Genomic DNA, 18,013 nt, shown 5'->3' with positions numbered 1-18,013 from the left:
ATTAAACAATTTTTTCCACTGCTTATAACTAAAAATCATATTACATTGATTTAAATTTTATGTAGATTTTTAGAATGTAACTTAATAATATTTGCTAGGTCTCGGATTAATATCAATAATAAACTCTATCGCTTAATTACATTTACCTTGACTGAAATGCCACTTCAATTAAACATTCAAGTGTTATTTCTAGTTCTAGAATCCAGAACAAATAAGAAGTAAAAGGTTTTCCTTGTCATCTTTCCCTGGATCCGCTTTAATTGCCATCCTTTGGAAATAAAATCGAGATCATGCTTTTGAGGGTATTGGGGCAATTCAAACATACCGAACGGTCTACTTTTCTTTTGCTTGTGCAAAACGAATACGCTCAGTGAGAATTTGTATTTGGTCTTTAAATTTTTAATTTTTTAAAACATATTTATTACAGAAAAACTGAAACTGAGTTCAATCAAAAATAAATTGCGTTCATTCTGCGTTTAAATTTTTCAATTTTTTTTATTAGTTTTCTCAGGATTCGAGAAACATGAATGCATTTAAAAAGCATTGGCCTGAAATTTTACGCCTACTCTCTTAAGGCGAAGATTCAACGCAAAAATTTTAAATTGAATCTATATTTTGATTATTTAGACTTTAGACAAAACATGTAATAATTCTATTATAGTTCAATAACCATTTATTGTGTCGGTCATAAACGTTAGACATAAAAAGATAATGGCAAATAAAACGTGATGGATTCCTTTTAGCGAAAATATAAAGCAAGTCATTATTGGTTATTTAATGAATTATATTTTATACGTAGGTAATAGTAATTAATGGGAGTATGAACCTATTTTAATCTAATAGGGGAGTGCAATTAGAACGAAAACATGCATTGTTTCGGAAAAATTCAAAGAAGCTTATATTTTCTAAAACTTTTTTTGTTAGTTTATATACATGTTAAAGTAAAAAGTTCTACTCGCAGATTTGGCCGCTCATTGTTTATTAATTGTTTAAACAGTAATAATTGTTTTGTATAAATAATTTTAAAAATATAGTTGAATTTATCATTTTACTTTGATCAAATATGTTTCTATTTTGTTTTTGATTAATCTGAATCCGAATATGGCATTACAATTTGAAAACTCTTATACAGAAGCTCTTATACAGTATGTCTGCGTAGCTAGAAACCACATGGAAAAATTTTTTATTATCAATTTTACGAAAAAAAGTTATTCTTCATAAAATGCTCTGGATAGTCACAAATCTAAAACTCAACCATCATATATCAAATTTTATCAATATTATACGAGTTATGTCAAAAATATGAATTCCGTTAAAGAGTAAAGTACCTTTATATTCCAGAATATCAAAAAATGTTATTAGGAAAAGTTGTTTAAAATTAAAAACTATGTTTTAATATACAATTAGGTACATCATTCTAATCGAAAATTAAAAATTCAATTTTTCTCAAATTAATTTAATCCCATTATAATTTTATTACAATTAGGTATGATAACTATTGTATTATCAATTTTACGAAAAAAAGTTATTCGTTAAAAAATGCTCTATCTGGTCTAAAATCTAAGATGCAACCATCGGATATCAAACTTTTTCAATTTGAAAAAAAAAAAATATGAATTTTTCTTAAAAGTTAAGTGCATTTATTATTCACAATATTTTAATTAGAAGGATGTAATTGAACACTGAAACATATTTTTAATTAGAAACAACTTTTCATAATAGCAATTTTCGATATTGTAAAATATAAAGGTACTTTACTCTTGAGTGAAATTCATATTTTTTGACATACCTCGTATAAAATTAATAAAATTTGATATTTGATGGTTGCATCTTAGATTATATACGATTCAGCGTATTTTATAAAGAATAACTTTTTTTCGTAAAACTGATAATAAAAAAGTTATGAATAGGTTCCAAGTTACGCAGACATACTGTATAACAGTTAAAAAATTTTGTTTTGTTGATTATTTATTATTGTTGAAGCTTATTATTAAATGTATTTTAGGTAAGTTTTACAGACAAATGTTTTGATCACTTTGTATAAACAGTTTTTTAGCTGGTAATTTTCGGTATTTGGATTACATTGTTGTTATCTTTCTTAATTTTCTCAAAAAGAAATAGTCTACTTTATTTCTAAAGTAAAACAATTTAGAGCATTTTAAAGATTACATCCTTAGCTTTAAAAAAGCACTATAAAATTGTAATAGATCTGTTCAAACTTGAGTAATACCGTCTTAAAGTGGTGGTATATCTGTAAAACTTCGAAGTTTTCAAAAATTACATTTTTTGAGACGTCGTATCATTTCAATTAAATTTTTGAGATTTTTTTTGAATAAAACATCGTTTAGTAAGATGTTCGAAAGGTAAGTTGTGCAAAATTGAGAGTTTTATGAGAAACATTGTACTAGGTACACATTTTTAAATCATTTTTAAACAAAATTCATGTAAGTCTCACTTTCCGTCCACACCGTCTTATGCCCATACATTGCATTTCTTTTTATTATAACCATAAGATAGCTTAATTATTCTTCTTTCATGTCCAATTTGTAAAATTTCAGTTTACTTTACAGTGCGCCAATGGCTGTGAGAAGGGTGACTTTAGCGTTTTAAATAAAAAATTATAGAAGCTACAGATTAAATTTTAGAAAAATCTTTATATAAGGTTTTCTTTGTAAAATTTTCTGAATTTGTTAATGGTCAAGTCAGTTTTTTCTAAAGTTTATATTTTCGGAGTTATTTAAAAAAACATCTAATTTCGCATTTCATTTGTTTAATAAAAAATGAAGCACCCACTTCTCGAGTAGAACTTTTTGATATGTTGTTTATTAAACATTTCTTATTGCAATTACAAAAAGGTCTATCTTGTTTGATTTTTTCCGCAGTGAAAATCTATATGCACTCCCCTATAAATGAATTGCCCAGATGTAGTGATCGGATTTGTAATATTATGATTTAAAAGATTTTTAACTTTTTTAATAAATAATATAATAAATATATAATAATATAAGAAATAATGTCACAATTTTTAGGAATTTACCAAGAGCAATATGGATTGCACTTCCTACAGTAACCGGTATTTATGTACTAGCAAATGTAGCATATTTTGCTGTTCTTACGGGAGTTGAAATAGAAAGTTCCACTGCAGTTGCTTTGGTATGTTCTTCTGTATTATTTTATGACTGTTTTACCAAAAAATAAATGAATAGATTCGTGTCGAAATTACAATTATTTCATATCATTGCGCCAACTCTGAATTTTGATTAATAACGGCGTAAATTGTAGTTAAAGTTTATGGAAATCACATTTTTAAAGTCCATAAAACTGTCCTAAATACTATTAATCTAGAATATATTATCGCTATTGAAAACAGCTTAACCCAGCGTGAGACTTGCCCTTATTTTGTGGTGAGTCACTGGAAGTGTATTGTCATTTATTAATCTATTCGCCGTAAGCCGATGAGTAGAGGGGATTTGACAGTTTTCGCCAGCGCTGTTAGTGGCAGTTTTGTGCATTGAATTTTAACAATTTTATCAGAAAAGTACAAGTTTCAAACCGCGAGAGAGCACTACCCACGCAACTGACAGCCAATAAAAACAGAGGTAACCTCTAAATTTCACATAAACTTCTTCTTTTTCTCAATGGCCTCTTGCGTAAGCAGTCATCCAGTCGCACGAATTTATATATTAAATATTAAAATTATAATGAATAAAATAAAAAAAAACATAATTACTTTTACTCTTAGTTCTGTGTATTCGTTCAGTAATCAGGTTACAATAATATTTCAGTTCATCATTTGTATTTTCCTAGATTTAGATAAATATCTATTTTTCTCGTTTTGAATATTTCACATACACCAATTTTATCAGAAAAGTACAAGTTTCAAACCGCGAGAGAGCGCTACCGTCGAAACTCACAGCCAATATGATAAGAGACCTTAATACCTGCAGAAAAATTTATGAAGTGCCGATTCAGAAAATCTTTTCTCTCTTTAACTCCTGTACATACCCATTTGATTTTAGATTTATTTATATCAATTTACGTCGTTATTATTAAAAATTCAGAGGTGGCGCAATGATATGAAATTATTGTAATTTCGTGAAGAATCTATTCATGTAAATTTTATTGTATTTGATTCTACATAAGATGTGTGTGGTGTTCTTTTGATACGCCATATCTGGTTTAAACAACATTTATCTAATCTTCTTTATTTTTAGTCATTTGGAATGAAAATGTTTAGCGGCGTCCAATGGTTAGTGCCCATTTTTGTCGCTCTTTCAACGTTTGGAGGTGTAAACGGCATTTTATTTACTTCTTCGCGACTGTTTTTGACTGGATCTCAAGAGGGGCATTTACCACAACTATTCTCCTATATTCATGTGAATAGAAGTACCCCGATACCAAGTTTAATCTTCACAGTAAGTGCTTTTTAGGTATTAGATTGAAACAATTACAGAGTGGTGTATACAAATTGACATATGGTGACATGTGGTGATCAAAAACTTTAATCGGTCAAACTGGCAGAACCAATAACAAAATTATAGCAGAACATAAAAGAAGGGATATCAATAATAGGAAACAGATTCTACGTAGGTACGCACTTTACCTTCTGGAGATCATAATCACTCTGTTAATGAACAGTTTCAAATTTTTTATATTCAAAATAAAGGCCTAAACTATCTTTATTAGATTCCATGGAAATTTTGTTTATATTACGAGTACATATTTTAAATTACAATCTGCTTCATCGGAGCTATAAGTAAATAGTTTGAATGATGAATACATGAGGGAGAATCTGCTCTGTGGCAACCCTCCTATTATATCAGTGGCAGCTCGTGGATTTAGGGACAGGGTCGGCAAGGTTTTTGTCTCCTCAGATAGGTATACCATCTAATTAAAAGGCTTCAATCATCATAGAAGATTTTTGGTTTTTGTTTTTTTTTATTTTTTATTTGTTTTTTTTTGTTTTTTTTTTGTTTTTTCACATAGATTTAGAACCTAAACATGTTTATAAACTAACTTTAGTCTATGTTGTTTGGACGTAACAAAATGGATTATAATATCATCGTAAAATTTATTAATGTGTTGACACTTAACACTTAACAATACGTTTTGACACTTTTGAGACAAGAGAAATCCCGTTCATTTAAGGCAAAAGTTGGTAGCAATGAGAGAATTCATGATAATAATTTATTAATTTCGGGAACAGTTTGTTGCAATGAATTGCAACATATAAAATTATACATATTTTGTAACTTATCCCATCTTCCGAAAATATTTGGATCAGCATATAAAACTTTTAATCAATTTCCTTAGTTGTTTATTTGATTAAAGAATGATGCATAGTTTTAATACACTTGTCTAATAGATATTTTAAAAATTCTTTGGCGTAACTGTTAAATTTTTGCAAATCTTCAAAATTTGAAAAAATTAGTATCTATTTGCACAATTTTGCATTTTTGTATTTTTTGGGGGTGTTCGGAAATATCAAGCGAATCCAAAACGTCACAGCGTATATATTGAAAATTACTATCTTGATTTTTTACCAGCTTTATTCTATTTTTGGAATAAATAATGTCAGTTGACTGATTTTGAACAACATTGAATATCACATCAGTTTGGGTAAACACTTTCTTAAAAATATGTAAAAAAAAATATTAAAAGAATAATCATTTAGTAAAGTTTTCAAACCGATTGCTTCACGGATCGAGATATCATCACTTACAAAATTGTCGCCTTTATTAATAAAATAAAATTAAAAACTTCCAAAAGCTGTTTACGAAAATCAGCTACAGTGAAAACTAACCGAGATTTAAAATTCCAAAAGCTACTTTATTTCATAAATAATTTCATCCCGAGCGCAATATTAGCAGGGTACGTGGCTTGCCTGCTGCTGGTGTCTGCCCATCACCGATCGGCAGATTGGTATCTGCCGTACTCTGCCATTCAAATACGAGTGAAATTGTGGTGAAATGTATAATTGGTTGCCTATCGGCTTATATTCCACAGTGCTTCTTACAAGTAAATCGTAAATCTAGGTACGGCTTACCGTCCCTGTCGAAGCAGATCTTATAAATAAGAATTCACACAATCGCAATCGGATGCATGGCTGGGATTATTAATTTGAAAAGTTTCTTACGCGTAGGGATCACTTAACGTATCGGATTGATCGAATTCTTTTAAAAACAATGAATAAAATTTAGTCTGTATTATCTAACAGATTTTTTTTATATTACAGAAACAAATATCATCAACTCTGATTAAATTAAATATTTAGAAAATCTACAATGTGTCCATAAATGTGTGAGTCGGCACTGCCGACCCTGACCGGCCGCCACTGATAAGTGTACAGTGCCCCAGTACACGTTGGCCAATGAGATAAGTTTGGCCAAGTATGAACAGTGATTACAGGTTGTTGGAGTTACTAAATCTGTATTGGGCCAGTGGCGGCTCGTGGCCTTGGAGACAGGGTCGGCAAGGTTTTTTTGTCTCCTCATATAGGTATACCATCAAACTAAAAGGCTTAAATCATCATAGGAGATTTTGTTGTTTTTTGTTTTTTTATTTGATGTACTTGACATTCTCTCTTGTTTCATGGTGTTTCGACAATACGTGTTGATTCTTTTGAGACAAGATAAATCCCGTTTATTTGAGGCAGAAATTGGTGGTAGTGGTGATAAGAAAATTGATGAACAGTTTGTTATAATGAATTGCAGTACTTACTACATAGAATTATACATACATATTTTGTAACTTATCCCACTTTCTAAAAATATTTGGATCGGCATAATTTTTAAGTATATAACTTGTTATAATAAATATCTTGCAAATTCTTTGGCGAAGGTAACTTTTAAATTTTGAATCGTCAAAGAGGTCAAAAATTTGCAAATCTTCAAAATTCGAAAAACGAGTATCTATTTGCATATATTCGTAGGTATCCAAAATTTCAAGATATACCTAGTCGTTTTTCGAGAGATGTATCATGTTGTTTTCTTTTTTGGGATGTGGTTCGGAAATATCAAGCGAATCCAAAATGTCACTGCGTATATATTGGAAACTACTATCATTACGAAAATCTCTGAGATTTTGCACCAGCTTTCGTATTCTATTTTTTGAATAAATAATGTCAGTTGACTGATTTTGAACAATAATGAATATCTTGGGCAAACTCTGTCTTAAAAATATTTAAAAGAATATTAAAAGAGTAATTATTTAATAAAGTTCTCAAACCGATTGCTTCACGGATCGAGGTATCGCCAATTTCAAAATCGTCGCCTTCGATAATAAAATCAAAAACTTCCAAAAGCTGTTCACGAAAATCTGCTACAGATACTAAAACTACCAGAGATAATCTGCTTAGATAAAACTAATCGAGATTTAAAATTTCATCGCGTCTGACAAACTGTTCGCTTTTTTTTTTTCGAAACAAATTTGTTCTAAAGCAGTAATCCTTTTAGGTGAGCTAAACTGGCAAGAAAAGACGATATTCTTTATTTTTTTACACGTATCATGCAAAACTAAATTCATTATATGCGCATAATAGTGAGTAAATAAAGCTTGTGATGCAATATGTAGTTTTAACTTTTGACTGGAGACCATTCAATTCACCACACATCACAGCAACGCCGTCATAAGATTGCCCCAGTTTGCCCTACCAATTTATTTTTGATATCAAAAAATTTTAATCTGTTCTTTAAAACACCAAAAATATATTCTGCCTTATTGCTTTTACTCACGTCTCTAAAACATAAAAACCTCTCATAAATATTACCACGTAACGCGTATCGAACAACAATAATTGATAATTGTGAATGACATGATAATCAGAAGTTTCATCTACTTCCAGCGAAAAGCAAATGCTTTTCTAAATCTCAGATTCAATAAAGTTATTCAAAATGTAACTATTTGATTAGGTAGTTCATTCTGTATTACGAATACACTTCGAATCAGAAAGTAAATATTTCTAAAACAATTTCATTATTTTCTCTATAATTACTTTGATTTTTAACAAATTCTTCGATCCATCATGTCCACTAAATGATAATTCCTGACAACTTAAAAAATTACAATATCAATTAAACGACGTAAAACGGCGTGATTATTTTTGACAATTTCTGCCGATGCGATCTGGCGATGCCAAATGAAACACCGACCGGCAGATTTAAATATGCCGTACCTGCCTACGGAGAGAATGTATGTTCGCTTGCTCATCGACTTGTTATTTCGTTGAGTTTTACGCGTAAATCGTCAAGCTACGGAGTGCTACGGATGAGTTAGGTACGGCAAGTACGGCTAGCCGAAAAGTCAGATGAATGGCTTGGATCATTCATTTTTTGAGAAGTCTGTTATGTGCAGGGATCACTTAACGCTCGGATTGATCAAGTCCTTTTAAAACCCATGAATTAAATTTAGTCTGTATTATCTGACAGATTTTTTTTACTTCACAGATACAAATATTAAAAAAATCTATCTATATAAATGTGTGGGTCGGAACTGCCGACCCTGACCGGCCGCCACTGTATTATATTTTTACATTAGATCATAATATATTTAACTAATTAAACCTGTAGGTCATACTTTCTTCAGTTGTCTTGCGAATTCGGGAGAAGCGTTTAGCAGTCTTGCTTCATCATTTGGATGACTTCTCAGTCCATCAAGGTAGCTCTTTGTGATCTTTTGAATTTCTTCCTCTACCAAAAGTGTAGCTGAGTCCTCGTGTAGGGTTTTATTGCTTACATGCCAAAGCGCGTCGAATATCATTCTCAATATTTTTGATTGAACTCTTTGTATTATCTTAACATTTGATGACTTTGAGCAACCCCAGAGTTGAACACCATAGGTCCAAACTGGTTTTATTATAGATTTATACATGAGCAGTTTATTTTCAGTATATGGATCTCGGAGGTAAACTACACTGTTATTTCGAGCAACTGTGCTTAGAATGTGTTTTCAACAAAGTTTAGAGCATTTAGAATGTTATAAAAATCTGATATATCCCGTTTTTGTTTTAAGAGACAATATGACAATATTTTAATGATAATATATAACCAATTTGTATCATCCAACCAATAAAATAAGTGGATTAAAGAAACTTATTCAAAAAACACCATGTCGACGTAGTTTACCTCCGAGGTCCAGATATTGAGTTTTAATTTTCGACCAAAAAGCCAGCCCATTTGTCATATTTTGATGTTGATCTTGGTTAATCTTTTGTCAAGGATTAGTTTCAAATACTTCGTTCCCTTTCGGGAACTATCCCGTTTTAATTATCCAAATATTTAACTTGTGTGCTGACTGGTAATTGTCTATCGTTTAATGTTATTGTTGGACATACATCCCTTCGGTTTGTAAATGTAACTTAGGTTGACTTCGTTTCACTTACCTTCACCTTCCATTTGTTGAGCCATGTTACCAATTGGTCAAGGTGGTTTTGCAGTTGTGTAGACGCTGTCAATGGGGTCCCCATTGCCAGCGATTATGGTGATGTCATCAGCGAATGTTGAGATTTGGGTTGTTTCAGTGGTTGGAATATCTGCGGTAAATAATAGGCAAAGGAGAGGACCCAGGACGCTACCCTGTGGTACGCCTGATTTAATGGGAAAATACGTGGAAGTTGCTATGTTATATTTTACTTGGAAGAAACGATCTTCAATGTAGGATTTTATAATTAGGTAGTATAGGATTGAAAGAATGCTTTTGAGTTTGTATAAGAGTCCAGTATGCCATACTCTATCAAATGCCTTTTCTACATCTAAAAATGCCGTTGTGCAATATTTTTTTCCTCGGTAGCAGTAAGTATTTTTGTTATAATTCTATGAGTCTGTTGTGTTGTAGAGTGTCTCTCTAAAACCAAACTGGTGTGTGGGTATTACTACATCTAGGTTAATGTCCTTCTTCAGTCTATCAAGTAATAGTCTTTCGAAGATCTTAGACATTGTCGGCAACAAGCTGATTGGTCGATAGGATGATGTTTTATTTGGAGGTTTACCCGGTTTGTGAATCATTATTATTTGCGCAAATTTCTATATGATTGGGAAATATATCAGTTTGAGTGCACTATTATGTAGTTAACATGACCAATCTTCTCGAAAGATGTTTCAGTATTAATCCTGTTATTAGGTCAAATCCAGCTGCATTGTGGTTATTGCATTTTTCTATTTCTAGTTTCACTTCTGATGGACTAAATGGTGTTATTGGGGCGTCATAAGGCAAGCACTATCCAGGAAGTCTCTTATTAAGTTTCCATCGTTATTGTTCTCTGCTTGGCGTTCTTTAAAAATACCAGCTAAGTATTCTGCAAATGTTGACGCTTTTTTCCTGGTCTGGTATTCCCCAAGTACCGTCATCTTTCTTAATTGGTAGGTATTGTGTTCTGTAGATCTCTTTAAATGTTTTGTTGCCTTCCATATTGAGTGACTTAGACAAGGTACTAATGTAGTATTCAAATGTGGCTTTGCGTGCATCATGGAAAATTAATAAATTAAAAAATATAGATATAACTCTCAATTACCAACTTGACCCAAACAACTCCTCACAGATATCACGTTTAGAAACATAAATCACAAAAATTAAAATGAAAAAATAGAAAATAACAGACAATAAAATATGCTACATTTTTGTCTGTGGGTGTATTAAAATTGTAATTTTTCTCTGTAATTAATCTTGTCTAATATAGTGTTTCCCCTTTTTACATTTTTTTTTGTTTTAGTGTTTTACATCGTTGTTGATGCTGTTCATCAGCGACGTCTTCGTTTTGATTAACTACTACGGCCAAATACTATGGCTTTCAAGTGCTGCAAGTGTGGTTGGTATGTTGTGGCTTCGTTACAAAAAACCTGAACTGCCCAGGCCGATTCAAGTACATACTTCTATACCTATATTATTTTTGCTGTGTTGTGCATTTATAATTATATTTCCCATTCCAACACAACCATGGAATACACTCATTGGATTAGGAATCACTTTATCAGGTATGACAATTTTGTTTGGTATGTTGTTTGGTAGGTATACTCTTTTTAACACTATAATACGTGAATTGTAACAAAACAGGGAGGTAAAAGAAACAAAAACACGAAAAACAGAAAAGATAAACAAAAATGCGAAAAGTCAAATACAGAATGAACGTCAGACAACAAAAGACACTTTACAGACGATGGTGCTCCATATCAGAAGCAGCTGAATCGTAAGTTGGAACAATAAAGGAAAACTACCTGACTCATTTTCACTCCAGGGAATTACAACGAACAACGGATGTAACAGAATTCATGGATTTTAGCCATCTGTAAAATACTCATATAACACGGTGGATTGTCCTGATGAAAAAGAATTTTTTTCTTTTGCAAACCGGGCCTTTTTTTACGATTTTTTCCTTCAGCTGGTCTAGATTGTTACATTAATATCCAGAATTTATTGTTTTATCAGTTTTCAAGTAATCCCCAAAAAAAATTACTCTCACATCCCAAAAAATGATGCTAAAATCTTCTGGGTCGATTTCCGGACACAAACTCGTTTTGGAGCCAAAAAACCACAGTCTACCACTTTTTAACCTTTTGTTTTGATTCAGGACCATGGTGTTAGACCAAGTCTCATCCATTGTGATGAATCGACGAACAAAATCTACTTTATCCTTTCGAAAACGCCCTAAATATTGCTGAGAAAGTCGCATTCGAATGTGTTTGTGGTCCCGTGTCAGCAAATGCGGCACCCATTGTGTGTTTCCAGTACCATATCCTGTGTTTTTTCTACGATTTCTGGTGGTCTTACTCTTTTTGGGCGTCTTTGACGTGGATCGTCTTCGTCTTTGACGTGGAACGTCTTTAAGGCTTGAACGATCACGTTTAAATTGAGCAACTCACTTTCTACAGTAATAATTGAAGGCGAAGAGTCCTTATGCACTTTTAACAATCGTTCATAAATTTCCTTTGCCTTTAAACCTTCCAAAAATAAAAATGCAATCACTGCACGGTACTTGATTATTTCTATTGTAAAAAATACTGTGATACATCGATACTAAATGACTTCTAAAAAAATAATGAATTTACATATTGAAATAAAACTTCACATACGTTCATATGAAGAGTGTACCAACATAACAAAACAAAAATAGGCTAGTAGCAACACCCCCTCTTATCGAACGGCAAGACTTATTGAACAACTTAGTAGTAATCATATCGAGAATCGTATTTCTCAGTAGGTAGGTATTTTGTATAGGTATTCCAATATAACAACGACCTTCACCGATCTGTTTAAAGGATAAAAATGATTTGATTACTTTTGTTACTTTTGTATTTGAGTACCGGTAATCATAGCGAGAATCGTATTTCTCAGTAGGTAGGTATTTTGTATAGGTATTCCGATATAACAAGATCTACTATCTAATCTACATCGGCAAATGGCGTAGATCTAGATAAAAATATAGGGTTCTCGCATTCGATCTTGGTTAATGGCATACATTATATATTTTACGTATACCATTATACCTCCCTCTGTTTCATCTTCTACCTTGTCCTCACTCTCACACCCTTAAAACGCTTCATACCGATAACGATATTCGATAACACTCGTAAAATACCGGTCCCGTCCATTACTCGCTGGGATACGATTGGTAGAAAGTAATCAAGTGTACTGGTTGTAGATACAATAGTCGTTACTCGCTCTGATACAATTGGTACGAAGTAATCAGAGTAATCAAAGAAGATACAATAGGGCTTTTCATTCACAGTCATTTGTTTCGAGCTTCTGTCATATGTCGTATAATTCGTGTATATTAATATACCTACACATATTATACAACATATGACAGGAAATCGAAACAAATGACTGTGAGTGAAAAGCCCTATAGTAGTTACTCCTCCTATGATACGATTGGTACGAAGTAATAAGGTAATCAGAGCAATCAAAGTAATCAAAGTAGTTACTCGCTTTGATACGATTGGTACGAAATAACGAAAGTAATCAGAGTAATCAAAGTAATCAAAGTAACGATTTGCCTCTCTCTATAGTAATCGTTACTTTCGGTATTCGTAAGTAACGAGTGCTTTGTAACGAATAGATACTGTTTCAACATCTCTACAACCTAGTACATAAAACTAGTATACCGCCAATAGCAACAAATCGCGTTGAAACAAAAATCCTGACAGAAATAATAATAAACCTTCTTATTACGTTTGAAAGAAATATATTGAGAAGGATATTGGGATCCATCTGCGATAATGGTATCTGGATAATAAGGTTCAACCACGAGTTAAATTATTATAAATAACCGTCTATAGAAAATTATGCAAAAATACAAAGATTGCGCTGGCCAGGTCACTTTGTAAGAATGGTTAATAAAAGAACACCTAGTATAACGCTTAGTAACCACTAGATATTTTTTCTATTTTAATGTTAATTTATTTGTAATTTTTAGGTGTTCCAGTATACTACATTTGCGTAAAATGGAGGAATAAACCCGAAGGCTACTATAGATTTTTAAGCAGTGCGACCAACTATGTACAATATTTATTCCAAGTTACCTACCCTGAGGCTTCTGAATTGCTACCTCAATCTTAATTTTTTTTATTTATTATTATTTTTTTGTTTCAAAGAACTGATATATACTGTACTACTGAGTCTCGATTTTCGACAGTATTATACATATAAAAATATAAATATAAATGTTGAGCAGAGCGAATTTTATTTTATTTCTTTTAATTAACCTCTTGAAAAAAATAAGTAGCAAATTGAAGTTGGCAAGGTAAATTAATAGATAAACGTAAAGGGGAACTATAAAACTATAACAAACTTATAAATAAAGTTATAATAAATAAAAAAACTAAAAACTATAAGTCAACTAACACATTTAAAAAATTTTTGAGAGTCAAAATAACATCAAAAGCAGGGAGTAACGAAGAAATACATTACAGGATTGACCAAGCAAGATCAGCCACTAAACAGTTAAACTGACTAATTGTGGAATAATAAAATAAAAGAAAATAAAAGAAGAATTTATAAAACAATAATAGTAGAAAGTATTGGGTTGTATGGCGCCGAACTCTGGGAAATAAATCAAAGAAAACAGATCAAATTAAGGCCATGGAAATGAACTGTTGGATACGATGTTGCCGGCTCACTAGACTTATACTTCTTCTTCCTCATGTACCATGTCCTCTCAGAACGTTGGTTACCATCATAGCTATCCTAATTTTATTCACTGCCACCCTAAATAGCATGCTTGTATCAACACCATACCAATCTCGCAAGTTCTTCAACCATGAGGTTCTTCTTCGTCCTGGACTGCGTTTGCCTGCTATTTTTCCTTGCATCATATTTTGCAGCAACCTATATTTGGGACCTCTCATTACATGTCCGAAATACTCCAGCTTTCTCTGCTTGATGCTTTTTGTGATCTCAGTAGTCTTGATGAGACGTTCTAGTATTGTGGAGTTTCGAATCGTCTCCACCCAGGAAACTTTTAAAATGCTTCTATAGCACCACATTTCGAAAGCCTCAAGGCGATTCAGGTCGATTTTATTCACAGTCCAGGACTCGACACCGTAAAGTAAGACCGAGAACACGTAGCAGCGAAGTAGGCGGATCCTCAATACCAATTTTAGGTCTCTGTTACATAACACCTTGGACATTCTTCTAAAAGCGACTCTGGCCTGCTCTATCCTAGATCTAATTTCACCGTGACTTTCTGCGTTACAATTTAATTGCTGTTCAAGGTATGCGATTTTATCAACTTGCTCAAGTTTTTTATTATTTACATATATATAGACGACTTTACATGCTGTTGTTTACTAATTACTAGTATTTTCGTTTTCCATATGTTCAGATTCCGACCTTCCTCCCTACAACTCTCAATGACACTATCAAGTAGTATTTGCAGATCTTCTTGGCTAGAAGCTAGGAGTACTGTATCGTCCGCATATCGCAAATTATTGATGACTTCACTGTTCACACTTATTCCTTCTTCTTTTTCAGAAAGTGCATTTCTGAAAATTCTTTACGTAAAATTCTGAACGAGTAAACGTTGAAAAGCAGGGGTGACAAGAGGCATTCCTGTCGTAGGTACTCCTCTTTTAATATTAAGAGCCTGTGATTCCACACCATCTACTAAAACTGATGTTGTTTGATTCCAATACAAATTTGCAATTGTGCGAACGTCTCTGCCATCCAAGCCAATGTCTTTTAGAGCTTCGATCAATATAGAGTGCTTAACACGATCAAATGCCTTTTGGAAAGACATCACTAGACTTATACGGTGAGAAACAAAGATATTCGGAGAGAAATGGAAATTGATCTAGAGATAATAAACACAATTGAAGCCAAAACATTAAAGTAGCATGGACACCTCCAGAAAATGCCTGAAAATAGACAAAAGAAAAAAAATAATGTTGGACAAAAGGCTGACCTTTACAGAACATGTAAAACAAACTATCAACAAAGCTAAAGCCCTTAGGAGTCAACTCTGATCGCTAATAGGTCGAAAGAGTAAACTGAGATTTAAGACAAAGATTAGGATGGCAAATTGTATAATTTTGCCAACACTAAAATACGCCTCAGCCGCATGGGGGCACACGTGTAATACCAACAATAAAAAAATACAAACCATCCAAAACCACATGATCAGGGAAGCTCTGAATATACCTAGATATGTCCCATTAAGATACGCATTTGGACATACGCAACAAAAGAAAGTCCTGAGAATGATAGACGAAAGAGCACACGAAATATTTAATAATATTAGGAACCATCCTAGCAGATTATTAAGAGAATTGACTAACTACGACGAAAACCAAAGAACGGTACATAGACGGCCTAGACAGCAGTTAGCTGATATAGAGGAAACCCTTAAGAATGAAAAATTGAGATAGCCACAGGATATCGAAACACAAATGTCGCCCTTCAGGCACTAAGTACCCTTCAGGTAGGTCAAATGGACCATAGCCGCGGAATGTGAGCATCGAGGTCACGTACCGACAGACGTGGGCTTGATGGCCACACCTTTCGGGCGCTCAGCCGTCGAGGAGAACAAAATTTATTTTGCGAATTCGCCGGATGAGTGACCGAGCACACACGGTCTGGACAGCGAGACACCGATTTAGATCGGTGCCTTGATGTTCGGAACACACTTTTTTAAGACACAAGTCCAAAGTAAAGTAAAAAATTAATTTAGTCATTAATAGGGAGAAAAGCTCTTCTAGCTACCCCTAAAACCAGGTGGCTTAACCACATGAAGTAATACAAAGGATGTCTCATTACCCAGGGCATCCAAAGTAACGTTAAGGGCAACGCCTCCCCATTCGGTATGTCCTTCGATGGGGAGGGGTGGAGGTATAGCTTGGGGGTCAGATAGGTACCACTCTATTACGGGGTGTGACCGGTTTGAACTTCGGACATGTGGGTTCCACTTTTCCATTGGAATACACATGTCCCCCGGGGCTGGGGTTGATACGAGCATGTGTGTGTGTGTGTGTGTGAAAAAGATAAAAAAAATGGACTCCGCCCACTAGAAGAAAATGAGGTAAACGAAGACGGTCTGTGAGAGATGTCGAAAATGCCATGACCGCTAGAGATTTTAAAAAGTGAAGAAACGTGTAAAATACACAATGTATTATTATAGGAGGAACAAGACTAGACAAGGTATAATAATAAAATACGTTAGTTAGTACGAATCCCTAGGAGTTATAATAATTAAGATGAAAAAAATAATAAAGATATAAATGTTAATAGCTTGGGGAAAGCAAGCTACAAAAACACTTCATGAGTTGATATAGAAAAACACTCTCACAAAAGAAAACAAAAAATCTTTCACGGCCTCGAAAACCTTACCCTAACCGAAGTAGAACACTCAATAATAAAAACTTGGAGAAGAGGGCACTGTAATGTAATGTTCAAAGAATTCTAGGCCTTAGGTGACCAAAAGAAGTAATGGAATGGGAATCTCCAGGAGAAATACAGATGAAGAACAGCTATGATATGGAAAACAAATACATAATAGGGAATGATATTATGGAGGAAGAGGGGAGGACAGAAAGCTGTGGAGGGTTAGAACTGCGACCACCTTATAATGGGAAAATGTCCAAAGAGTAGAAGAATTAACTTAAAATAGTACCTGTCATTTTAAGTTTTATGGTTCAGAAAATACTTGGGACTTAAAATACAATTAAGATTATTGTAGAGTTGTTTGTTAGTTGCATATGAGATTATGGAAATGATAATATAGTAAATGAAAAAAAAATATTTACTTATCTTTTCAAATAAAAAATTAAAATCGTCAAAATATAAAAACAAAACCATAAAATAAAATCTTCAATAAATATTTCTGATATTTATACATGTCTGTACAATAATTAAATAAAATAGAACTTATTTTTTTATGTTGGTTCTAATATAACTTTTATATTGTAAGGGGACCATGTCCTAGATGTCCTTAAAGTGATACACGATATTGGGGAAAGGGTGTGAGGTAAACTTAGGTTCATGAAAATAATACTTGAAAATTGCATTTTACACTTTTCTAGTACGTACTTAAAATGTAAATGGAAATTTTCAGAATAGAGACTAAAAAACAGATAATAAAGTTAACAATAAATAAATATATAACATCATTATCCTTATATATCCATTAAATTGCACTGATATTTTGACCTTCTGAACAGCATTATGAAAAATAGCTAATTGGCTATGAACAAAATAGAGCCAAAGTTCTGCACTTGAATTTTCAAAAAAGTCCTAAGTGCAGGATCTTTCTCAGTAGCGAAAATTACTCTTTGAGGGTAACAAAGAACTAAAGCATTCGTTCTACAGCTGGCATCAAAGTAAACCACGTGGTATTAATTTAGCCAAGAAGTTTGTGGTATTCTACAAAGTTCTCAGATAATTATTTTTATTATTTCTCTAATCCTGCTGTATATTATTAGCCCGATCAGGGAACACAAAATTTTACGAAAACCTCCAAAAAATAAAGGAAGGATGAAAATTTGGGAATAGGTAGTTGAAATTGTCTATTATTATATAAGAAAAAGTTTAC

At 32.7% G+C, this 18,013-nt stretch overlaps 1 protein-coding gene across 2 annotated transcripts in view; it reads left to right on the top strand.

The window, feature by feature from the left end:
• The window catches only part of LOC126889459 (Y+L amino acid transporter 2), a 190,646-nt gene extending 176,977 nt beyond the window's left edge, over nt 1-13,669 (top strand). The window contains exons 5-8 of one of the 2 annotated variants that reach the window (XM_050657780.1): nt 3,030-3,153; nt 4,215-4,415; nt 10,706-10,967; nt 13,406-13,669. In XM_050657780.1, the coding sequence (XP_050513737.1) occupies nt 3,030-3,153; nt 4,215-4,415; nt 10,706-10,967; nt 13,406-13,548 (730 nt within the window). In that variant the 3' untranslated portion in view covers nt 13,549-13,669. The remainder of the gene's footprint in view (nt 1-3,029; nt 3,154-4,214; nt 4,416-10,705; nt 10,968-13,405) is intronic. The other variant, XM_050657781.1, reaches the window with a different exon arrangement.
• Nucleotides 13,670-18,013: the final 4,344 nt, after the last annotated feature.

Source organism: Diabrotica virgifera, chromosome 8 (genome assembly GCF_917563875.1).
Source record: "Diabrotica virgifera virgifera chromosome 8, PGI_DIABVI_V3a".
NCBI classification, from domain to species: Eukaryota; Metazoa; Arthropoda; class Insecta; order Coleoptera; family Chrysomelidae; genus Diabrotica; species Diabrotica virgifera.
This window is presented reverse-complemented; position numbering and strand designations above follow the sequence as displayed.